The following is a 24,822-nucleotide window of genomic DNA, read 5'->3' on the forward strand; positions in this document are numbered from 1 at the left end:
TCTAGACCGTCTAGAGATGACTTCTAGAAAGATCTATAACACGAATAAATTTATTTGGGTTTTCCGACTTAATGGGCTATCAATCTGGGCTTTAATTACCTTTACTGGTCGGCATAAGATGGGCTTTGCTTATTGAAGACTGATAAAAGGCCCAAGACTCAAGGCACGTCATAGTGGCGGGAAAATCACTAGTTTCAGCTTCTTCGCCATTCGCAAAGGGGGTATGTTTTTAACCTAAGAACTTATTTCCCCCCACAGTGAAGGCCTCACTTTCTCTGCACGACGGCATCCAAGCAGAAGGGAAAATCAACGAGAAATTAAAGAATGCCAACTTACAAGATCAGGGGAATCAGCGTGGATTTCCCATTCGAGGCCTACGATTGCCAACTCCTTTACATGGAAAAAGTCATCGAATCCCTCCAAAACGTGAGTGTCCGTGATAACACTGTTTTCCCCTTTCGATCATGATAAATTCATGACTTATGTCATCGGAAAGTCTATTACTTGGAAAGCAGTCCGATAAATTGCTATTGACTTATATTTTATCAAAAAGTAATGGTGAGGGTGAGAGTTACAATAATTCAATAGAACTAACATTACTCGCCCTTTTAGGGTTTTTTTTTCTTTCTTTCAATAAATTTATGTTCCCCTTTTGAATTATCATGTTAGTTTATGGATCTTAGTGATGTTTACTGATATTTGTGAAGTGGCATTCTGATTCTTCTTTTATGAGCTAAGTTGTGCATCTTTTCTAGAGTTCCATTTTTCTTTTTGTAAGCATCTTTTAAACCATATATTTGGGGCTAGACTTGGTATTGCTGATCAGGGTCCATACTTTATCGTCTTCTGATGCAGTCTGAACTGTGTTTACATGGATTGCACATGGTCACTGAGTTGTCTTGACAGCAGTCTGCTTTCTTTTTTTTTTTTCTTTTTTGATATGTTATGTGGGCATATTAGTAGTTTTTGGATGAAGGGGGAATCAAACGTTTCAACTCTTGCTAGTGATGGCTTACTAGACCATAAGAGCTCCTCAGCCTGCTTCATGTTTAAGTAATTTTTATGTGATAAGCAAGGTGTTTGTTCTCAACAGATTCTTTTTTTTTACCAGAATTTGTTCTCAACAGTTCACGATTAGAATATATGTATTGGGTGGTCTTTTACTAAAAATTCCTAAACTGTGGAGTTTTGCGGTCAGGATATTCAAATTTCAATAAGGTTATTCAATGGATTTTCTGTGCAATATCAACAATATGAATGTTGTTTTTGTAATTGGTTGCCTTATTTGTTCTTATTTTTTGACTTTACATTGTGCTCTTTCAATTTTGATGTCAAAGAAATGCAATGCACTTCTGGAGAGTCCTACTGGAACTGGAAAAACTTTATGTCTTCTGTGTGCAACATTGGCTTGGAGGAAGAGTTTAGGCAGTTTCTCAACTGGAAGGTTTGCGAGGAATAGTCTGAATTCAGGGAGCAAATCAGATGTTGTACCATCACAGCCAGAGGCTAGCAATTTTCCTACAATCATATATACATCACGCACTCACAGCCAGATCCGACAAGTGATTCAAGAATTAAAAAGAAGCAGCTATAGGTCAGTATTGACTTTTAACTTATTCTGATTAACTATTGTATAGATAGATGACTTTCTCATTTTCTGCTTGTTCTGCTGCTTGTCACACTTTTCTGATGCACCTTGTTAGTCAGGAGTATTATATTATGCTGTGTATAATTGAGTACTTATTTGGAATAGGTAAGTTTTTTGCCTTCATATAGATTAAAAAGAAAATCGTAAGTTAACCTGGATTTCTCAAATTATTTGTAGGCTACTTCCTTTTTATACCTTTTTTTTTTCTTTTTTTTACTTCTATTGAGTTTTGTTGCAGCTCGAAGCCAAATCCTTGCATTAGAGTGGTAAACTTGCTTGTTCTCAGGCGTCAAAACTTCATTACATCTTTGCAAATGTACAGCAGTCAGCATATGATCTTAACAGTGCGACCTTATTTCAGTTATACAAAAATGCTTTCTGAATTCAATGTAGTATTTCAATATATTGGATAGTTTAAACTCCTTATCATTGATTCATTATCATCTGGATTTTGCTATTGCTAACTAATTATCTGACGCTAGACCAATATATCTACAGGGATTGGACAATTCTCAGATATGGGTTATAGATGCTTGAGGTCACGATTAGAAGTGTTGGGTATATGGCCGTAACATGATCTTAGATTGAGTAATTTACCACATAGTACATACAATGCAAACATTTTGATTCCAATCATCAATTATAGCTTACAAGTTATAGCATGTATTTAATATGGTAATTTATTTTGCCCCAATAGATTCTCTAGATTTTCTTGGATAATGGTTGAGTAATGTGTCCAACTCAATGGATTTGTCTGAATATTTAGAGTAGCACTGTTATTCATTTAGGTTTTTATGCAGGCCCAAAATGGTAGTCTTAGGATCTCGAGAGCAACTGTGCATTCACGATGAAGTTAGGTTACTTCGTGGAAAAGCACAAACAAATGCATGTCACGCCCTATGCAGAAAGCGTGGAAAGCGTCATTGTGCTCATTTTCTTCCAGTTGCAGGTAATTGAATTATTTTTGCATTGGTTTGATTTAAATGCTCGTGTCTATATGCATATGCTATTATGCGGTGGAATATACTTGGCTTTCCATTTATATTATATTATTGAGTTGTGCTCTTAACTTTATACTTTAGTTCCTATAATAAAAAAGTTGATCATAATGCCAATGTGGTTTCTCACAACTTATGGGTTGCAGGTTGTTATGCTATGTTACATATGATTGAAACTTATGATGACTATCAGTTTCATTTCTATTTTGACTTACAGCGTTTAGGTCAGTTGATAACAACTGTATGGGGATCCAAAGACCCCATTTAAATTTTAAAAGTATAAATCATCAACACATGCTCATGTTTTTAAAAGTCAGAAAGGCAGGCATAGCATAGTATTGCATAAAATATTATAATTTATACATTTAGGTGAAGTGAAGTCTCATATACATAGTCTTGTGTTGAAAATCAAATCTATCAATAAAGCTCATATTTTCTAAAGCTACTTATTGCATGACTATGGCATTTGAGTTTGAATATTCACTTTTGAGATGATTGTCCTTGGAACTTCATAAAAATAGCTAACATTGTTGAATGTAACTTTTGTTGTCAAAGCACTTTTCTGTTAACTGATTTTCTCTCAAACTTCTCGTTTATTCTAACTCAACTTTAGTGGTACAGTGGTACTATATAGAGTACTGTGTCATACGCCTCTAATTGTATTTCTTTGAATTCCTGAACAATTTTTTACATCAGGAGGACCCCCTATCAAGTACAATGTCTAAATGTTCCCTGGGGGTGGGGGGTTGCAGGGGAGCCAAATGGTGTTTCGTCCATTTTATTGTGTTTAATAAGTATTTAGCAATAATGATGTTAATTTATATTTAGTTAATTTTTCCTTTATGTCTCTTTCTCTTGTAACTTATTCCTGGGCCAATTTTGTAATAGGGATGCTCATGCACGTAATGTCCTTGCTTATGCTAGCAAGTCAATGTTTAAAAGTGTTTTTCCCTCCCTCTCTTTCCCATTTCTCTCATGCCCCTGCCTAATGCCAAGAAAGCTTCAGCTTGAAGTACAAATGAGAAGACTTGTAGGGATTCTTTATCCAAGTCAAACATGTAGGGCAAGGTTTCAGCGAATAGAAGGGTGTTTGTCTACTCTGTTTGAGCAGTACATTGTGTGACTTTGCCCTTTTAACATGCTTCACTCCAACTAACCTACTTTTCTATTCTTGTGCTGTAGATTATGTGAAGAAGAATCCTTGCCTTGGAGATGAACCTATTGATATAGAGGATTTGGTCAATATTGGAAAAGGATATGGGCCGTAGGTTTTTTTGTCGTTAGTATTTTTCCTAATAAAATGCTAGATACAGTTTTCTCTCATAACAAACTTTCCTTTTAATGCCTTTTTCTGGTTGATGGTAGCTGTTTCATTCAATAATCCATTTTGTAGGTGTCCTTACTACATGTCAAGGGAGCTTCACAAGGTTGTCGATATTTTATTTGCACCGTATAACTATCTCATTGATCGTGGGAATAGAAAGTCTCTTAACATTGACTGGAACAACAGTATACTGATATTTGATGAAGCTCACAACCTGGTATGGAAGTTCCTTTGAAATCTATGACAAGGGCCAACTAATAATCTTGCATGGCCTTTTAATTTTGTTTTCACATTCCTGCTCTCAGTGCGTAGATATTTATAGAAAATTAAATTGTTTGCTGAATAGATGCTTATTAACTCATTTATACTCTTGCGACTTGTGAGGGCTTTGCACACTGGCCAATAATAATAATGATATGCAGGAAAGCTTGTGTGCAGATGCAGCCTCTTTTGACTTGGCTTCTGGGCTCCTGACAGCTTGCATTTCTGAAGCAAAGAATTGTATAGATCTTTCTGTAGCAAGGAGGGACCAGTCAAATGACCAATCAAATAATCCAGATAACTTTGCTATTCTTAGAGGTATACTTATTGGTATATGAAAAGCATAATTTTTCATTTCTTGCTAGAGTGGAGACTTAAGTCATGTTAGTGACGATGAGCAAACTTTGTTTTGATGATCCTTGTGACATTATCCAAAAACCATGCGGTGACCTTTTCATTTTTAAGTTACTGCTCAGGCTTTAATGACAAACCAATTTCTTCATGCATTCCTTTTGGCTTCATCTTGATTGAACTTTGATATTCATGTATACATTGTTAGTATTAGTTACCTTGCCATTCAAGCTAATAAGTTAATTTGTTGGGTTGGGGCATTTCACATCATTTATTACACTCTAACACTCCCCCTCATGTGTGGGCTGGGCAATCCGATGGCCTAACATGTGCACTAAGGCTACTCTCACACTTGAGGCAACAACAAACACACACAAAGGCCCACATTTGGGGCAACAACAAATGGAGGTTTAAATTGTGGAAGCTAAGGTTTGAACCCAAGACTTCCCGCTCCGATACCATGTTAATATTAGTTACTTTGTCATTCAACTCAGTAAGTTAGCTTGTTGGATTGGTGCATTTCACATCATTTATTACATATTCGAACAACGTTAAGAGATAATGTTCCACATCGTGTAGTTTGGGTGAATTGTTTGTGGTACCCTCTCGTCTATCTAATGGGTCCTTTTAGAGAGAGTGTATGGGCCACTAAGTCAAATTTTACATATATAAACACTATTTATGAATTTCATGCAGCACTCTTGTTAAAGCTTGAGAAGCGGATTGCTGAAGTGCCAGTCCAATCCAAGGAATTGGGATTCACGAAGCCTGGGCCTTACATCTATGAACTACTTGGTGAACTTAATGTCACGCATGATACTGCCCCTAAGCTCATTGGTATAATTGAGGAAGCTGTTGTGCTTCTTGAGGAAGAAAACCAACAACGGGCAAAGGGCACTACTTGCAGGTTGGAAAGCATTGGCAATATTCTTCAAATTGTCTTTAGAGATAAAGGCAATGCTCATGCAAATTCTTATCGTGTAAGCTTCAAGTCTTTTCATTCATATTTAAGGTCATGCAGACTATAATGAGAACTAGTGACATTCTTCTTCAGCTTTATGAATGTTGGTGATGTTTATGCATTTTGTCTCTGATGTGTCATGATTAGCAATGCATCTGTAATTGAAACTTTTTTCCACTCAATTTAGGTTCATGTACAGGAAGTTGAGGCAAATGCAGCAGATGCCCTAAAAGGTAATTCCTAGACAAAACTGTGTATGTGCTTGCTCTGTCTTTTGGTTCTCATTGTAATTATACTTGAACTTGTCATTCATTTTGAATGCAAACAATAGAAAGACTTTACGTTTCTGTGCTAACAAAAGTAATATTTTTGTTGAAAAATAATGGCAATCTATCTTGTCAAGGGAGAAGGCTTGTGCAGCTGAGCTATGGAAAAACCTATTGAGTGTTAATTCAAATTGGCAATTTTTACTACCCTGTTAATTGTTGTTCAAGAAGGTTAAACCTAGCATTCTGACCATGTTTATTAATTTTATAAACTTGTATGTTGTGTATCATATATATCATATCATGCTTATTTTATAGAGCAGTGGCAGTTGTATTTTTGGCTGCAATTGTGTTTGCAAATACACTCTTAAAAGAAAATATCAGATTTTAAGTCTTTAGCGAGGATTGAATAGGAGGGGGAGAAAATGAAGGAGGAACAAAATATAAGAGAGGGAGACCAAAGAATTCTTACCTTTTGGTGTGAGTATACTAGCACCAAAATGATCTGTAAACACTATGTAATTCATATTAATTAGTCTATGCGCCACTTATCAGCATGTTATGAGAATTCCTGAGCAATAGTGTGCACTCTGAATTTACCACCATACATGGTGACTGTATATTTATGATGGTCTGTTTTGTGGAGATATTACAGTTTTTTATCTGCTTGCTTGCTATTCAAAAAAGACATCAGGTTTGTATAATTATGCGGGCCGATGACCAGTTTCGTGCTGTTAAAATATGCCTTCTTGTTATGTTGACAGAAATTTATCGATTCTCTGTTTTACAGGTAAGGCATCTAGGACACTTAGTTGGTGGTGTTTCAATCCAGGAATTGCCTTGGAAGCATTCTCCAGGATGGGTGTTGGCTCAATTATATTGACATCTGGGACTTTATCTCCATTGGATTCATTTGCACAGGAGTTGAAATTGTTAGTGACTTTCTGCAGATTATTACAGTTCGTCATGCATTATTTATTAGATAACTAAACAGAGGTTTTTGCTGTTTCAGAGATTTTCCTGTTCGGTTGGAAAATCCGCATGTTATATCCACAGATCAGGTATGGGCTGGGGTAGTACCAGTTGGCCCTTCAGGCCGCTCTTTCAATTCCTCGTATCGCAATCGTGATTCTATAGAGTACAAACAAGAGCTTGGAAATGCTATTGGTGCGTTAATAATCTATTCTGGCCATAAGTTTTACTTTATAAAAATAGATTATTTCCATATGTAGCCTCGTCATTACTTTTGTATATATTGCAGTTAATTTTGCTCGAATAGTACCTGATGGACTGCTGGTTTTCTTCCCATCTTACTACCTTCTAGACCAAGCCATTGGATGCTGGAAGAAATTGGTAAGAGAATCAAACATGATGCATAAACTTGCCAACTTTTCTTTCTTTTTTTGATTGTATTATTAAAATTATTCTGGTCAGGGCAATGAAAATTCGACCACAATATGGGAAAGAATCTGCAAACATAAGCAACCTGTTATAGAACCCAGACAATCTTCTCTATTTACTTTGTCAATTGAGGTAAACCAGTAGGAGCTATAACTCAATTTAATATCTGTGTTCTTAAAGTATCTACCATCTCACCTCAGATGTGAGCATTCAGTTTGTATGACTACTTTCATGTGCATATTTTTGTGATTTATGTTTTGGAAGGACTATATGACTAAGCTGAAGGATAGCTCAACTTCTGGTGCAATATTCTTTGCTGTATGTCGTGGCAAGGTATGTTTTTCAAATCCTCTTCATTGTGTGGCAGGCTTCTGAGTCCTATGCTGAGTTATGGAGGGATAAAGAGGGCTTGTTCTATGAATTTTTCTTTATGTGACAGCCGAATAATTTGGTGTGCGTGTATGGGTGTCATACTTTAATGGTGAAAATTTTAGCATACATAACTACAAATATTTTGCTTGAAAGTATTTTTTTATTGAGAAATGCAAACCATCTGTAAGGTGCTAAGTTAAGCAACCATCTGGTAGGTGCTAAGTTATGCTGCTATAAAGAGGCAACCATCTGGTAGCTAAGTTAACTTTAGAGTGTTTACAGGGATCAGGGGCTCTGATGTGCCAAGTACCTGAAATTATGTTGAAAATGTCTTTTCAATTGAAAAGTATATTGGAATTTCGATTGCTTCAAAATCAAGCCAGTCAAATATATATTGAGTATCCTTGAAGTGTTGTTGTGTCACTGACAGTGACACAACACCACTTCAAGGATGTCAGGGAATTTGACACAATAGCAGAGCCACCCGCCCCAGGAACCCATTTTTCAGAAACTCTGCTTCTTGCAATGGTTTGATTGTTTCTGATTCTTCAGGTGAGTGAAGGTCTAGATTTTGCTGATCAGGCTGGAAGAGCTGTAGTCATCACTGGTTTACCATTTGCCACAATGACTGATCCTAAGGTTTGATATAATCTGAGCCTTTTTTTCTGGATTTTTAATACCATATAAGTTTGTCTGATTGGTGTTTAATTTTTTTTAATTATTTTGCTTTTAGAAAGTACTGGGATCACTAAGTATTGAATAATGCTTTATATGCTAAATGCGGACAAGATGTTGGATTAAGTATGTTTGATCGTTTGTGTGACAGGATCAACACACGTACTTTCATTACCACTTTTGGATACCTTTTATATGCTGTTGATAGTCAAAATGTTCTTTAGGAACCAGTATACTTGAAGTTACTATGCAGTAACTTCATTGTTCTTATATATCTACAGATTCTTCTTTCATTTTTATTTTTCTGTACTTCCTGCTTCAATTATTATGAGCTGGAAGTTCCTTTTCTGTTGTCTTATATCTTCTTTTCTTTTTTTGTTCTTTGTTGTGTTGATCTTCGGAAGTTCCCTTTTTTGTACTTAAATCTTCATGCAAAACAATTTAAATGTATTTTTTTGTGATTTAATTATGAGGATATTCATAGTTTCTTGTTCGTGAATGGGCTTTGTGGAAAGTGGAATTGATGTTTATGTGCCAAATAATTAATGTTTATTTCCAGTTTCTTCATTAATTATGACAACTGTTTTATTTCTTATGGGGTATGCAATATGTGCCCTTGATATGCTGGATTTATAGATATATATAGGGTACAGCATGAATGTGCTCAGAATGATACTCTCTTGGCACAAAATGGTGTTATAATTCTAACCTGTATGATTTACTTGTGACAGGTTAGGCTAAAACGTGAGTACTTGGATCAACAGGGGCAATCACTACGGGAAAGATGCAAGGTAAAGCTTATATTTGTTTGATTCAAGATCTCATTTTGAGATTTCTAGATGCCTCCCGACTGAAGTTGATTAAGTGTCCTACCGATATAATTTGTCATTGGAATAGCAGATCCTAACGGGGGAAGAGTGGTATAATCAACAAGCATCACGAGCTGTGAATCAGGCTGTTGGGCGTGTGATCCGTCATCGCTATGATTATGGAGCAATCATTTTCTGTGATGAAAGGTTCTTTCTATTAGTTATGTGAATTTTCAATGAAGTGCATATGCATGTTTTTTTAAGTTATTAAGTGAAAATATGGGTTTTATGGCTTATTTCTGCTTGTTCCATTATACAAATCTTCCATCGATTCCTACCTGTTTATCATCTTATGACCTTTTGGTGGATCTATTTGTCTGCTTTGCTGATGCTTTGGAAATGTATCATTTGCCTGGTTGTACCTAGTTTGGATTATCCTAACTGTGAAATATGGATGTCATTCTCAGGCATTCAGTTGTATGCTTGTAAATTACCCAAAAATTATGTCCCTGTTCAGTTGCTGACAAAAGAGAAAAGGAAAAAACAAAAGGTTAAAGAGTACAAAATGAGGAGAAGATGAACTTCAGTATTGTTTGAAGTTGTACCAATGCTTTGAGCTCTCCAAATGAAGTTCAGCTTTTGTTCCGAAGTTCCATTTTTCTCTTCAGCTCATCAGGCAGCCTTATGACTTTCGTGGGCCATTGCAGTTGTCAAATCATCATTGAATATAATGATATATTCTAGTCCAAAATTTGTTTAACAAAAGATAATAAACTAATTTTTGAAAGATGTACAACACGTCAATGACTTCTCATTGCTTTATCTTTGTCAACTATCTTTCAGTCAGTTCTTATTTACCATAATGTTTATTTAGTTTGCCAACCCCAACATTTTTTTGGGATAAAGGTTTGATGATGATGATGAATGTTTTGGAATTGTGAAGCATGGGATGCTCATGGTCAATATTTTTGCAATAATAGTTGCATTTGTCATTGATAGTTGCTGTGATTAAAGGATAATTTGCAGATTTGTTCAGGACCTTTTTGTGCATTTGTATTAGTTTTCTCTCTTTTTTTTGATTTTTTTTCCCGGTCATTTGCGCCTCATGCTCACAGTTATTGACAGGTTTGCCTTTCCAAATCGTCAGTCTCAAATATCACGTTGGATACAACCACATATCATGGTACATGTTGTAGGGTTTCAGTTGACCTTTTTGTTTATAAAGCTTCCGTACTCATTCCTACTTTCTTTTGCTGGGTTTTTAGTGCTACTCCAAATTTGGTGATGTAGTTTTTACACTTACCCAATTTTTCCGCAAAGATGGAACTTGTGGTCCTCCAAAGCCAAAGTTAATAAAAAACGAAGAAAAAGGTATTTTGTCTCTCAGCTTGATGATGTTCCATTTTCAAATTTTAATATTTATGTGTTTGTTTTTCATTAGAATTGTTAAGAATATTTGTTCACTTTAGGCCTCAATGTTATACTATTGACTACTTTTTGAATGTGCAACTATTTTCTGGTCAATATTCAGAAAATGCAGCTAAGTTCCTCAGGATGCTTTTATACTGACAGATAGTGGTTCAATAACTCCTCACGAGCAGTGTCTGATTTCCAATTGTCATTTAGCTAAATACTTAAGCGGTCTATTTTTCAAACATACTGTTATTGCTTTATTGCAGCGTACTTTTCTGTATCCTTGCACCATATTTAGACATGGATACATTGCATGCCGTTGAAATTTCTTGCCTAGTCGACTCTTCTGTATTTTCAAATGTCATTGTCAACCAAAGTTGAGGCTTGAAACATTTTCTATCATACACTGGTTTTTCTATTGCAATCCGCAAATTTACACTTCTAGAGTATTTATATCTCAATATACTAAGTGAGAGTGTTGCAATATAGGTTCATTGCACTCTAAAACACTGCCTCCCTACTGCAATTAGGGGGTGAGCCCTTAGGCTAGTGGTCAGGTTGCTCCACCATAACCTAGAGATCACAAGTTCAATTTTTGGAAACAGTCTCTCCACATTGTGGGGGTAAGGTTGTGTACATCTTGCCCTTTCCCAACCTTGCCTCCATCATGGGAGCCTTGTGCATGGGAGTTGTTTAACTTTTACCTTTAGCTATTATGTGAAAATTAGGGGAAAACACTTTAGACTTCTCCCAAGATTTAGCAACTTGATCACCAAAAGGAAACCTGCATATCTCTTATAACTGAATATTTAATATTTGTGCATAGCTAAATAAATTACATTAACGACGCACATATAAGTGCGTAGATGCTTGCAATAATCATTTGCGTATGTGTAGGAGTTCGCTGAACAGATCTATAGGGATGTCTTGGGATAAGATATTTTCAAAGTCGAAGCTGTTGTGCTTTTGCCCAACCTCTATGATTTGTTATGTTGCACTGCACCTCCCTTATTTATCAGAAGATTTTCTTTCAATAAATTATTTTCAGTGCATCTCTTTTGTCTCTTATAAATCTCTTTTATCATAGATACATATAAAAACACGCACACCCCTATATGGTGGCGCGTCTGTTTGCATGTTTTCCTTTACTCTGTGGTTATTAGAACCAATATGGTCTCCTTGTAACTATGTTTGTCTTTATGAAGTCACCTTTATTCCATGCATCTTCACAGACAGGAGCCCAAATCTTGCCTCAAAATCACTTCTGGACAAGGGGGTAGTTGAAGTGTCGTCAGAGAACACATCTTTTTATGCGAGGTCATCAATGCAAGGTTCACTCTCTCTGGTTCTTTTTTTGTACATTTTGAATGAAATTAATCTTAACAAAACGTGCTGTACGATTTTTAATATTTGACTTTCCATACTGTACATTATTCTGTCTTGGTTTTGGCGTCTCTGGCTTTTAATTATCCTTCTTTCCTCCTTTTTCTTTTTTCTTTTCCCCTTTTGAATTTTGGGCTGCCTTGAACTCTAAGAATTGAGTTTTCATCAGCCTTTTAGAAGAATTACTCTGCATATAGTTGTCCATTTATCAACCTCAATATTTATTTTTTAAAAGAAAACGAAAAAACAACTAGGTGGTGCAACTTGTTTACAAAAGATAATTATGTTCCTTTTCTTACCTGACCTTGCATCTTGTTCCTCGTTAGAAATGAGGAAATTTTTTTCTTGATTAAAATTTTGTGCGCATATCTTAAAACGACTTCAATATGAGGCTGCAGCATGAAAAAAAAAGTATGCTTATATTTGACTGTTGCATCAGGGTCGTTAGAGCTTTGTTCTCATAAACAACTAGCATTTTACTCATTTTTCCCTGTTGTGTAAACATTACGGCTATTCTTTGCATGTTTTTATGATGAAACCCTAGCTGTTTGTAGCTTACGTAGAATTATCCACGTGCAGAAAGTGCCGAAGAGATGAAAAATCTGCAGCCGATGGACAAATCGTTCCTCCAAGATTTTCTTACTCCAGTAAATTTTTTAAAAAAAAATTAAATACTTCCTTCCTCATACCTAAATTTAGCATTTTGTGCTCATGCATCGTCATCAAAGCCTTTAAAATCATTGTGTCTTGTTCTCATGTATTTTTCAGATGAAACTTACAAAGCATTCTTCCTCCATGAAGTCATTATCTTTTCGGCTTGAAGTCGAAAAAAGCAAGTTGGGAGATGTAGTTCCTGCCAATCGTTCGTCTCTCGGTAGTTTAAAGGCAAACCAACCTTGTAAACTGAAACATTCAAGTGATCTTATGCATTATGAGAAAAAATTGTTAATTCCTGGGAAGAAGACTATGCAATATTCAAACTGTGAGATTATTGATTTGACTAGTGAACTGCTCGTGGACGAAAAGCCAGCCAGAGAGGAATTATTGGCACCATGTTCATCAAAGAAGCAGAAAATATTAAAAACAGAACATGGTGCTACTCAACATGCTGAAAATACTAATGAACATGCGACTGGTTCCAAGTGTTCCCAATTCAGTGACAGTTCCTCAATTATTAAACTTGTAAAGCGTGAAAATGCGCTGGTTTCTAAGAGTCAAAGCATGCAAATTGCAGAAGGTGGTTCTTCATTACTATCTAAGGAAGATGGGAACTTAAATAAGAGCGACATTCAGTGTCTCAGTCCGAGAAACAGATGTGGTCAGATTGCTTCCGTTCCTTGTGATGATGAGGAAACAAGAGGAGCTGCATTTCTAATTCAGGTAATGTATAGCTGAACACATTATGATTTCAGTTGAACTGCTTCCGCGTTTAGCTGTTCTAAAACAGTTTGGTGCTAGACTAGTTCTGACATGAAACCACGTCATTGTGCTCGGCAAGTCAAATGATGCATATTGCAGTGCCCTTAATGCATTATGTTGTTGGGTCTATGACTTCATGCTGCCATGAAAGTAGTTAGCATTCTTTGAAATCTGATCTGAATTCTTGATGAAGATTATCGTGCATTTCTAATATGGAGAAGTTCGCTTGTATAACTCTTCTTCTCTGCTGAGTCGACACTTTTCCTTGTAGAACCACTAACCTTACTTCTCCAACATCCTTATTCCAATTTGTATGTTGTCATACTTATTTCCAAACACAGAGACATTAGATCAAACCTACTCATTAAAAAAAAGATCAAACTTACTCTTCAAATTTACTTGTTCTTTTCTTGGCAGAAAATAATTGTATTTTCTCGTGCTGCTTTTAAATTTTGCTCATATCTACGTTTTGTTTTCCTTTCGAACCGTCAACTAGCATCTCTGAATGAAGGAACTGTAAAAACTTCATGTGGTACAGGTTCAAGAGAAACTCAGTGCTGCAGAATATAAGGAGTTTGTGGGGTTTATGAAGGCGCTGAAGTCCAAAACAATGAAGATAGGCCATATTCTACAGTCCATCGTGAGATTATTCTCTAGACCAGAGAGGCATCTGCTTCTTAAGAGGTATCAACTATCAAGTGCTCTTTTATTTTATTTATTTAATTTTTGGGGTAATGAATTGGTAAATTGAAAGAAAAGTCAAGTGCCAATAATAGGGGAAGTATACGAGAGATACTTTTTCTCAAAATATGGACAAATGGAAGTTTAACTCCTAAAGAAACACTTCATGAAGCCTCTTGGAATTTGATTGATTTATTCATTCCTTTTCTACATGCGGAAGAAGCGTTTTTTTCCTCTTTTCGGATGGTAAGTATTTCTCAGAACATGGAGTGAATTAATAGAAGGATTAATAGAATATCGCACAATATAGAATTTCGACCCATTTATTATATCAATTATCTCTTTATCAATAAAGAATATCTTAATTAGGTAGTCAAATTTTAGTTTTCGTTTTTCATTTCTTATATTTTATACTTAAGATTATTTAATATGAGAGACCCAAACCTCAAAAGGAAAATGGAATAGAATAGTAAGTATGTACACCCACAAACCTAAGAATTTTGCTATGTGAGTATGACACCATGAACCCTGATCTCGTGGAAAAATAAAATCAAGAAATAGAATCTTCACTACCAGGGACAGAGCCATCTTTATGCAGTGAGGGGACAAACGAAAAAATGTTATTTAGAAGTCCAGTATTAGTTAATTACAGCTGTTCCCTGACATCTGTGCTATGAATTAATTATTGGTACATAAGTCAATAACTCATGGCCATGGCGCATATGAGGCTTAAATTTATCTTCAAAGCTTCGTTCTATATGCGTACATCAGATAGATGTCATTACAAATTACTGGACATTCTTTAGCTGATTTTGTTTTTTTCTTTTCATTTTTTCTCCCTTATGCTACTGTCATTTTGGTTAAGGACATTCTATAGTTATTACTTGTTGCAGGTCATTTTTATGATCTTCACCTATGTTTTCATCATTAACAGATTCAGAGATTATGTGCCTTCAAAGTACCATTCTTTATACGAGCAATACCTTGAGATTAACGGCCAAATGCCCAAGAATCCAAGTAAGGGACTTGTTTTAAATGCTATATTTAGTTTGACTGGCATATAGGAGCTAAATTCTAAATATTAAGCATGTGATTGCGTATTTAGAACAAAGTGTTACGAGACGTGTAGACTTTGTAAGTTACATACTTGATGCAGCTGTATTAAGTGGCATTGGCTTTTTGCTAACTATAGATGCTTCATTTTCTTTTATAGTCATGAGGTTCGGTAATTTGATACTTGACAGATGCTACTTTTATGTGAAACTGACCTTGTAGGGAAATTTGAACCAAGGCTTTTGTCCAAAGGTTAATCATTAGACACGGTACAGAGCCATGTCAAGTAAAGGGCAGTCTTCCTTTCTAATATAGCCTCCAAAAGACCTCTTGATTCCCTAGGTTTTGTTCCTTTCTCTCGTGTCCTATTTGCATTGGCACCCTTAAGGATGAAACTGACTCCCGGTCTTTCTGCAAGGCAAGGATGTAACTTACTCCCAATATGCCCTGTCCCATTCCACAATGATGGGTAACACGATTAATGCAATATAAGGGCCTTAACCCCATATATTTTAGGTCATTTGTGATAGATAACACTCTGATATTCAATGTTTACTTTTCTACATGTTTGTGTGTTTGTAATGTAATTCAGTTTTTACATCTCTTCAGAGGGAACTAAAATCCCAGTTTCAATTATGTGCTGCAGCTTAGGTTGACTGAAAAGCTTTGTTGTTTGGTCTAATCGCCTGTCCGAATTCTAGAGCCCCGATTTGATGCCATTGAAATTCTTGGGGAGGTTCTCCGTTCTATTGCATTTTCCAATATCCCCCAGAACTCATAATGAGTTTGGGACGCTAATGCGCAGGACATGCTTTATCTTACCTGGATATTCATCCAGATACTTGCCGTCTCTCTCAAACCTGAGAAAGTACTTCGCCACATAAGGTATCTGCTATACGATGATGCTTCAATGGATATCAGGAAACTCTTTCCCATATCAACGTACGAGGCAACTACTGCAAAGCTTTTGTAAAGATTCATCTTACTCAGTGATATTTTGGGTGGATATGAAAATCAACCTATGCTAACACTACTCTTACAGGAGTGTGTTAAAATTCACAAATGAAACGATGTATGCATCATTTGATTTATTTCTATGGTGTCAGAAAGTTTTGGTCACAATTCATTACAAGAATGGGCTTTGGATCATACACTTTTGAGTTTGAGTAGTATTGTATATCTATTAGATGTTAGGGGTATTAATTAGGAGTGAAAGCAATGGAGATGTGTGTTTGGTTTATAAACTAAAGAAACAAAGCCAAGTTAAAAATTAAAAATAAAAAAAAATTATTTTATTATTCATCATTTTTATTTTTTTGATACATTGAATGAAATGCAACTTTTTGTAACAATGAACTTAAAAACAGCGGGGTGCATTGTTTGCGCAAACGCAATTACTTGGTTCTCCCGGTGGAGGAAAGACGATGCAGGATCCAGATCCAGATCCATTGTACCTTCTTTTGCAGTCCTTCCAACAACGAATATTAGTAGTGCACCTCCAGGTTACAGCACATTCTTCTGCTTCTATCTTTTGAACCATTGTCTCATCTACAAAGGAAATTAATTTTCATAACAAAATCAACTCATTGAATTAGTATCATTACTAGCAATTAGCATAACAATGAAGAACATCATAAAAGAACAAAGTTTTGCCATTTCTTCAATCCTAGCTTGAACAATTTTTTTTCTCCAATTATTATGTGTATCTACAACTTCAATCAAAGGCCTATATATATAGTAGAAGGAACATGTATACATATAGGAACAAATTTAATTATATGTTTTTATAAACTTACTATATGAATTGAGATGCAGTTCTAACTCAATGCATATTTATACATATAGAAACCTATTTAATTATATGTTTTTATACACTTTCTATATACACATATAAATGTAGTAATAAATTTAATTAATTTTTTTTTCATTTACTATATTAAGTGAGATGCTAGTTTAACTTAAATAATGCTAGAAACCTCCAAAAATTATTTTTATATTCATATATATAAGAACAAATTAAATTATATGTTTTATCTACTTACTAATATTAAGTGAGATGCAAGTTTACCTATATATATATATAGTAATTAATTTAATTATATGTTTTTATACACTTACCATATCAAGGAAGATGCAGGTTTAACTTAATCAGGAATATATTTCATACAAGATAAACCCATATGCATGTCAAATTAGGATGTTTATGAACAACTAGGTATTTGCCCGGCTTAAATGAATTGTGTAGTTTTAATTAATTAATTTTGTACTATGCACATTTTATAATTAACATTAACCTCATTAACTTAGAAATTATATTTTTTAAATCTAATAATAAATTAATTATTTTTTATTTTTATATTTTACATATATCTTTCCATTCTGTATACAATATATCATTATTAATTGTATAATAATCGTAATCGTATCAAAATCTTTTAAATCTTGTTAATGAAAAAATAATAAAAATAGGGTACTACTGAAGATTGCTCTTACGTGTTATTTTCTTTATTTTTCCGTAACATAGAAATCCGCAGTAGCTATCATTCACGGATGCATTGAATGAACTCATAAGACCCACAATATATTGTAAACCACACTGCCCTTTGTGGGTGCACTGAATAAATTGATAGAGCCGCGCAATAACTCGTAAATCACATGTGTCATTTAGCAAACATATGGTAATTTCATCTAAGAACTCAAGAAGAATTGAACTCACAACCTTGCAATAACGAAAACTCCGTTTTTGTTTATTGTTTATTATTTAGAAGCTTGGTTCTATATTTTGTTTTCCTATATAAGCTTCTCTATTCGTTTCTTCTTTTGATGTCAGATGTAAATAAAATTTATTGGTTTGTCTTCCTTTTAATTTTGCTATTATGACTTTATTTAGGCCTAAATAATTAGGTAATAGAATGGAGAAGAAAGGATATGAGTGTGTTTTTTAAGCTACAACTTTGTATCTGTCCCACATCGACAGTTTGCCAAGATTGTAGCTCAAACGCATTATAAAAAGCAAAAAACAACACCAATCAAAGCATACCTTTCTCGGCCTTTTGGCTAAGATCAAGTGTAGTATCTGTTCTTATCAGTTTAATATCTGATACGTGGGCCATAGGCCCACATGATATTAAATTAATTTTTTATAGGGGAGGGTTCACCACGGTGGCTTGCTACTGGAGCCCTCAAGTGTCGCCCAGGCGTTGCACTATTGCCAGGGCCTGGCACACCCTACCAAATCTTAGTTCAAATGTTTATGGTCCAAACACTGTACATGGGCTTTCATGAAGAGTGTAAACCGGCTAACTGGCTCATGAGGTTAGATGGACTGGCCTTTCGATTTTTGATTTTTTTTTTAAATATAAGGGATGGTGGAGATTTGAACTCAAGATCCTCAAAATCTTTATGAATGGTGGCGGTTCGAATTATGACAATAATTTTCATTGCTCACTGGAATATTAAAGCATACGATGAAAAAACTAATTACAGAAAACAAATGTTGTTTAAGAAAAATATCTTATATTAATCATATTTTGCCCCTCTTGTTAAAAATACACCACATAATTAATTATATATATACATTTAACAAACATGATTGAGCTGTGACCATATAAGGCTCTTGTTTCTAACTTGCCTTGCACATATCATTCTGAACGTACCAAAACCAACATTGAAGCTCCTATTGCACCTTCATTGCTTGCAAGGAACTTGTAAGCAATGCAATTAATTAATGACTAGTGTTTTCTCACCATTGCTTGACAATTTTGGCTAACAATTGTCTGATTGATTGTATTTACTAATACTTGACATGATACATTTGCCTGTTTAAACACACAAAATAAGAAACAAGAATAGTATTAGAGTGTGGTTAAGAGTTTTACCACGCAAACAAGAATAACATTCATATGAAGATATCACAAATTATGGAAGCATTCGAATATCTAAATCATTTAGTGTTTCTTTACTTAACTCCTTCAGGATTGTGGAAACACGCTGAGTTTTAACCTAATTTATCATGTAGTCATGTATGAAATTTTTCGGTGTGCGAGTCTGACGACTTGAATTTAGGCTCATATCAAATGTCTAACTAAAAAAACAGTTTTTTTACTTACCGATATGGAACTCTGATGTAGGGCTGCACAAAACCCGTTTATAACCCTACCCAACCCGTCAAAACCCGACTCCAACCCGCATGATTGAGGGTTATATATGGGTTAGAAATGTCTAACCAGAACTTAATGTGGGTCGGGTGAGGTTTTAAATTTTCTTAACCTGTTTTGACCCTACCCGACCCCATTTAGGATTACACTACATAATTTATACTTATATAAATATACCAATATATGAATACATTGTTTAATTTTATTTAGTAAGTATGACGTTCAATGTTTCTTGTGTAGTAAGTATTAAGTATATCCTTCAATGTTTCATGGATTATTTTATTTTCCTTAAATTTTTTTGAACCATTGGCTCACTGGTAAAATAAAAAAATGTATACACTAAGTCACTAATTAAAACGTGTGTGTATATACGTGTGTAATTATAGGCAACCCGACTCAACCCGTTTGACCCAACCCATACTCAAATGAGGTTGGTTAAGGGTTGAAAAAAGTCTCACCCGACTCTATGAGTGTCGGGTGAGATATCACCCCAAACCCGACCCATGTTCACCCCTACTCTGATGTGTGTATATATCCAACACGTATTTCTCTGTCTAGACAGCATAAGACACCAAATCCAAACACTTTGCTTTAAAGCTAGTCTTGCTTAAAGTGATCCCACGAAATTCGTGAATGAGACCCACGTACATTATAATCTTACCACCTTTTCATTAAAGATTAGCTTGCAAGACACATTCCTATAACGAAATTAATTAATTTAGTAAATTAAAAAAATTAGTGAAAAGAAAAATCACATAATTGTGATAGCCTAATTTGTTAATAGATGGACTCGGAAGATCCTAAATTCGATTCCCATTGAAATTCTTTGTCACCACGTGTTGGGTTTTGACCCAATTCTATGTGACAAACATGGAAAAGCATGTGGGAAACTCATGTGGCCATCCAAGGTTTAAACGATTTATAGCGGATATTTAAAGAATAAATTTGTACGATCTCATTTTAGGTTTAAAAAAAATGAAAATCAACAGTGGATTACCCTAAAGTTACTTCTTAATTACTTACGTTAAGTGGAAACCCGAAGAAGAGCACCCCAAGCTGCCCTTTAACCTCCGTAACAGTGTCAAATTGAACAGTCCCTCTAGCCAAGTCTTCAAGCAAGAACACCACGTCAGAGAACACTCGAACTCCAACTAACGCCAGCTCAGCATCCACGAATGACGACGCCATAGACCTCACGTGCCCTCCGTCCGACCTCACATGCCCCAGCCTCTTCCCTCTGTACCCAACCGCCACGTCAAGGCTTCGATAGTCCAGGGAGTACACGTCCACATTGTGTACTTTCAAGGTAAGGTTCAACGTTATGTCGATGTTGGGAACGGGCCAGGTATGGACTCTGATCCGCTCCAAATGCATCCGTACGATCTTGGTGTCCGGATCCGACGGCCAAGAGAAGTAAACGAGAGCAAAGAAGAGGATTGCAATAACGGTGAACTTGATACGGCGGCGGGTGATGATGTCATTGCATAGAGAGAAGTAATTAGGTAAAACGACGTAGTTTTCGTGGTGCCGTGGCTGTATAACGATTTGGGACGGCGGTTCACGATTTAGCAGAGGCAGAGCCATGTAGGAGAGTCGTTCGGAGAGGGTTGTGTTTGGTTCGGTTGGTGAAGAACGTAGGAGGAATTGAGTCGGAGGGTTGTTTTTTTTTTGTTGCAGGGATTTGTTTTTAATTAGTCATGCCGTACTGTATTTTGTGGGCCTATAAATTGAAGGGAGCATTTGTTACGGGCCCATTAACTCGGCCCAAGTAGGAAAATGATCAACTGAGCAAATAGCCAAATACTAGCAGCAGGTACTAGGGGAAGAAGAACTAATAATGGCAAGGAAGCTACAACAAAACTACCAGTCAATTTTAAGACAAAGAAATTACTCACCTACCATTCTTACTTATTGTAGCCCCTTCTTGCCTTCTCTCTTTTCTTTTCTTTTTGATCGGAAAAGATTTCTCTTTTTATGTTTCTCTTCCAAACATTGTGTCTCAATAAGGTTTCTGCATCGTTTTTCTAGTTGACAATGTCAAGGCCTGGCAACAAGATCATACAAGCCAAGCTGGTGGGTATGTCTTAACCATTATTTCTCTTCTGTTGTCATTTTTTACTAATTTTTTTTATTTGATTGTATTTCTGATACAGCAAATCTCTGCCCCCTAAGTAAGTTGTTCTGCAGTTCACATTATTTGTTCAATATGAGATTATTTTGTGAAGGGGAAGCTGAATCCTTTATGAACTTGCATTGATATTGGCATAAAGAACCTGCATATGTTTGTTGGGTAAATGATGCGCATCTTGAGGCTGACTAATAGGAATAGATTAGGCAATTACTTAAGTGATTCTGAAAGGAATACTGTGGAAATTATGGGATTCTGTGTAATTTGGTATTTTCTACATGGTCCATTATGAAGATTTTTGGATTAAAAATTATGTGACAAACCATTGTAACAACTGCTGCTGATCCAGAGCTTATTCTTTCTACTTGTTTTATAGGTGCTTGTTGGAGACATGGGAACAGGGAAGACAAGCTTGGTTTTAAGATTTGTAAGAGGCCGGTTTTTTGATCGCCAGGTTCACATTCATCTGTCACTACTTATCTGCAATTTCTCTTTCCTCTTACATTTGACATACTTTCTCAGTTGGGTGAATTGGAAATTGAAAAATTTTTAGGAACCAACCATAGGAGCAGCATTCTTTACTCAGATACTATCACTAACAGAAGCAACTGTGAAGTTTGATATATGGGATACAGCAGGACAAGAACGATATCATAGCTTGGCTCCTATGTATTATCATGGTGCTGCAGCTGCTGTAGTGGTGTATGACATCACAAGCATGGTAGTTATTTCTTTACAAAACGATGTTCTTATGTAGTTTGTTGCATGTTTTGGTGGTTGAGTAATGTCACTGTTTAAATGAACAAGCCTGCTTGTCTTGAGTGACTACTAAAGCTTTATCACAAGTTTTTGGACTGTTGTATCTTAGTCTTCCTCCTAGGTTGATTTCCAGATGGTTAGACAGGTTAATGTACTTATGCTTAAGCTTTTTAAGATGAATGTGATTGAACTATCATATGTTTAACTAAATTTGCGAATACAGCCTAGTATGAAAATTCATGTTAGATATGTGCCACCGAATTTTAAAGAAACATTTGCAATTAAGACCTTTTAGAATTAAGAGTTGTATTATACTGTCAGTTTATCTCCATTACCTGATGCAGTGATGCTTGTTTGGTTTGTTCAACTTTCATATAATACACTAATATGCTTTGCGATTGACGTTCTGGCTGTTAGGATACATACAATAGAGGCAAGAAATGGGTTCAAGAACTGCAAAGACAAGGTAAGACAGGACATTGGAGATTAGACCTCTTTTCAAATGTTTCTCTAGTATTTTCTTTTGATTACATTGGATACAATTTGTGATGTTATCTTTCCCATGCAGTATATGCCTTATAATTTGAGAGTTGGCAACGGATTCTAACTCTTTCTTATTCTGCATATGTCCCCAAAGGAAACCTCGGAAGTCTTTTGTCGTGGAATATGAAATAGCCTCACTTAGCTTTTGGTTTTAGCCTCCGTGTGTACCTAGGTTGGTCCTGAGCTTCACATAAACACTTTGAGTTTCCCTATAACTCTTTTATACATATTGTGATGTGTAGGAAATTCAAATTTAATAATGGCATTGGTGGCAAACAAGTCTGACTTGGAGTCGAAGAGAGAGGTGCAGAGCGAGGTTTCGACCGAATCTTTTTCTTTGATTTTACTAATGCAGTTGTAGATATAGAGTTCTTGTTCCTAAATCAGTTTAGATATGCTTTTCATTTGCTTTTTTACATAGAACAGGTTTACTTAAATTCATGTTTTGGTTCTGTTTTTAATCATTCCGCAGGAGGGATACCAATTCGCCGAAGAGCATGGGATGTTATTCATGGAAACATCAGCAAAAACTTCCCATAACATCAATGAACTTTTCTTTGAAATAGGTAACCTTTCATTATATCTTGCAATAGTAGTCACTTGGCACCCACCTATGATGTTTGTATGCATATTTCAAGTTATATACACTATGAATGCTTGTTGTTTCTTTGCTCTACTAAGAAAATGCTCACTGGTACAGCAGACAAAAATCGAACTATCTGAAATTTTTGATTAGTATAGCCACTCTTATCGCGTTTTTGTGCAGACAAAACCAACATTGTAGACATAATATTCTTCTGATACAATTGGTACCAACCTACTGATAATTAGTTGTTCATACATATGTTCAAGGAAAGTCGACATTTTGTCTTTTGAACTTCTTAGTTTGTTTTGAGAACTTTAATTTGTGTGTACTGCTTATTTGTTTTTCGGTTTCTTCCATGTCCAGCGAAGAGACTCGCGAGAGCTAACCCTGCAAAACGTACTGGAATCTTGCTAAACAATGAAACACAAGAAAGGAGAAAACTGCCATGTTGTTCTGGGTGACACACACACACGCCCCATGTCAAGAGGCTTATAGAAGCTGATCACCACCAGCTCTATCTTTCTTGTGTAAAAAAGCAACTGGCTCGGAACATACTCATTTTTGGTTTAATTTCTATACAGCCTCTCCTTCCAATAATTTGGTAAGTGGTCACAGCTGCTGCTGCTGCTTTTCAAAGTTTTTGTTTCAGAGTTCTATTAATTCATCTCTAGTGTGTTGATTGAATTGGAATGCACCTGGTCAGTCAAATGGATCTCTGTGGCCCATTTTGCTATATCTAAGAACTAAATGGTTTGCGAATCTGTGGGTTTTCAGGGCCCTCTCCTCTATCGGTCAAGACAATAACAAACATGTTCTACTTTCTGTTGTTTTAAGTTTGGCATGATTAGATGAATGTGGGGCTCATTCACTAATTTCGTGGGATCACTTTAAGCAAAACAAGCTTTATAGCAAAGTTTTTGGTGTCCTGGGCTGTTTAGCAAAGAAATACACATATCGGTTAAGTAAAACCCATCCCTTTGGATAAATTGGGCCAAAAATCAACCTCAATTCAAGTTTTCCATCCAATTTGATAAGATAAATTGAATTGAATCAAAACTCGACGTGATCATCATGACTCAAGTTTTCACCCGACGAGAAGATAAATCAGGCCAAACTCACCACATGGTTACAACCTACCAACAACGTGTCAAGTAAAAAACACAAAATGGTTGATAGACAAATGCTTACTCTCATTACACATAAAGCCCATATTGCTTACCAGTCTAAAATAACTCGATTACACAAAAAGCCCATATTGCTTGTAAGTCTAAAATAACTTGCACTGAGATTTGGAAGGGTGTGCCAGGCCCTGGCAGTAGTGCAACACCTGGGCGACACTTGAGGGCTCCAGTAGCAAGCCACTGTGGTGAACCCTCCCCTTTAAAAAATTAATTTAATATCGTGTGGACCGATGGCCCACGTATCAGATATTAAACTGATAAGAACAGATACTACACTTGATCTTAGCCAAAAGGCCGAGAAAGGTATAAGTTTCCACATGTTGTGGTTTGCCTTTTACGTGCATATGAGAGCTACAACCTTTGCAAGCTTTCTCGATGTGGGACAAATACGAGACACAGTTATATCTTAAAAAACACTCATATTTCTTTGTTTTCCATTCTATTACCGAATTA

The 24,822-nt window shown here is 35.7% G+C and overlaps 3 protein-coding genes and 2 non-coding genes across 8 annotated transcripts; 3 read left to right on the forward strand and 2 right to left on the reverse strand.

Annotated features, from left to right (window-relative positions):
- The first annotated feature begins 195 nt into the window (after positions 1-195).
- Positions 196-16,164, forward strand: LOC120011547 (regulator of telomere elongation helicase 1 homolog). Of its 3 annotated transcripts, none has more exons than XM_038862688.1 (24): positions 196-426; positions 1,338-1,594; positions 2,449-2,597; positions 3,829-3,910; positions 4,040-4,187; positions 4,393-4,549; positions 5,279-5,562; positions 5,731-5,776; positions 6,600-6,741; positions 6,822-6,976; positions 7,071-7,162; positions 7,244-7,342; positions 7,475-7,543; positions 8,135-8,221; positions 8,989-9,048; positions 9,158-9,273; positions 10,192-10,249; positions 10,332-10,437; positions 11,712-11,810; positions 12,442-12,509; positions 12,631-13,242; positions 13,820-13,965; positions 14,897-14,979; positions 15,662-16,164. In XM_038862688.1, the coding sequence occupies exons 1-24, from the start codon at positions 325-327 to the stop codon at positions 15,664-15,666; spliced, it is 3,222 nt and encodes a 1,073-aa protein (XP_038718616.1). In that variant the 5' UTR covers positions 196-324; the 3' UTR covers positions 15,667-16,164. The 3 variants fall into 3 exon arrangements, with proteins under 3 accessions (XP_038718616.1, XP_038718615.1, XP_038718617.1); XM_038862687.1 differs by lacking the exon at positions 15,662-16,164 and adding an exon at positions 15,238-15,617; XM_038862689.1 differs by lacking the exons at positions 196-426; positions 1,338-1,594; positions 15,662-16,164 and adding an exon at positions 15,238-15,618 and having other exon boundaries at positions 2,569-2,597; positions 3,829-3,925.
- A 1,887-nt stretch (positions 16,165-18,051) lies between these two features.
- LOC120011635 lies at positions 18,052-18,247 on the forward strand. Its single transcript, XR_005471080.1, has one exon. It is a non-coding gene; the product is annotated as a U2 spliceosomal RNA (small nuclear RNA).
- Positions 18,248-18,553: 306 nt separating this feature from the next.
- LOC120010415 lies at positions 18,554-20,906 on the reverse strand. The gene is made up of 2 exons (XM_038861211.1): positions 20,196-20,906; positions 18,554-18,833 (listed from the first exon to the last, which is right to left on the reverse strand). Exons 1-2 carry the CDS (start codon positions 20,754-20,756, stop codon positions 18,747-18,749), a joined length of 648 nt encoding a protein of 215 aa, XP_038717139.1. The 5' UTR covers positions 20,757-20,906; the 3' UTR covers positions 18,554-18,746.
- Positions 20,907-21,054: 148 nt separating this feature from the next.
- LOC120010416 (ras-related protein RHN1-like) lies at positions 21,055-23,880 on the forward strand. 2 transcript variants are annotated; one of them, XM_038861213.1, is made up of 7 exons: positions 21,055-21,245; positions 21,677-21,754; positions 21,854-22,021; positions 22,477-22,525; positions 22,845-22,918; positions 23,075-23,168; positions 23,552-23,880. In XM_038861213.1, the coding sequence occupies exons 1-7, from the start codon at positions 21,207-21,209 to the stop codon at positions 23,647-23,649; spliced, it is 600 nt and encodes a 199-aa protein (XP_038717141.1). In that variant the 5' UTR covers positions 21,055-21,206; the 3' UTR covers positions 23,650-23,880. The 2 variants fall into 2 exon arrangements, with proteins under 2 accessions (XP_038717141.1, XP_038717142.1); XM_038861214.1 differs by having other exon boundaries at positions 21,113-21,249.
- A 600-nt stretch (positions 23,881-24,480) lies between these two features.
- LOC120011647 lies at positions 24,481-24,676 on the reverse strand. Its single transcript, XR_005471091.1, has one exon. It is a non-coding gene; the product is annotated as a U2 spliceosomal RNA (small nuclear RNA).
- Between the last annotated feature and the right edge of the window lie 146 nt (positions 24,677-24,822).

The sequence above is a fragment of the Tripterygium wilfordii genome, chromosome 12 (assembly GCF_013401445.1).
Source record: "Tripterygium wilfordii isolate XIE 37 chromosome 12, ASM1340144v1, whole genome shotgun sequence".
Classification (NCBI taxonomy): Eukaryota; Viridiplantae; Streptophyta; class Magnoliopsida; order Celastrales; family Celastraceae; genus Tripterygium; species Tripterygium wilfordii.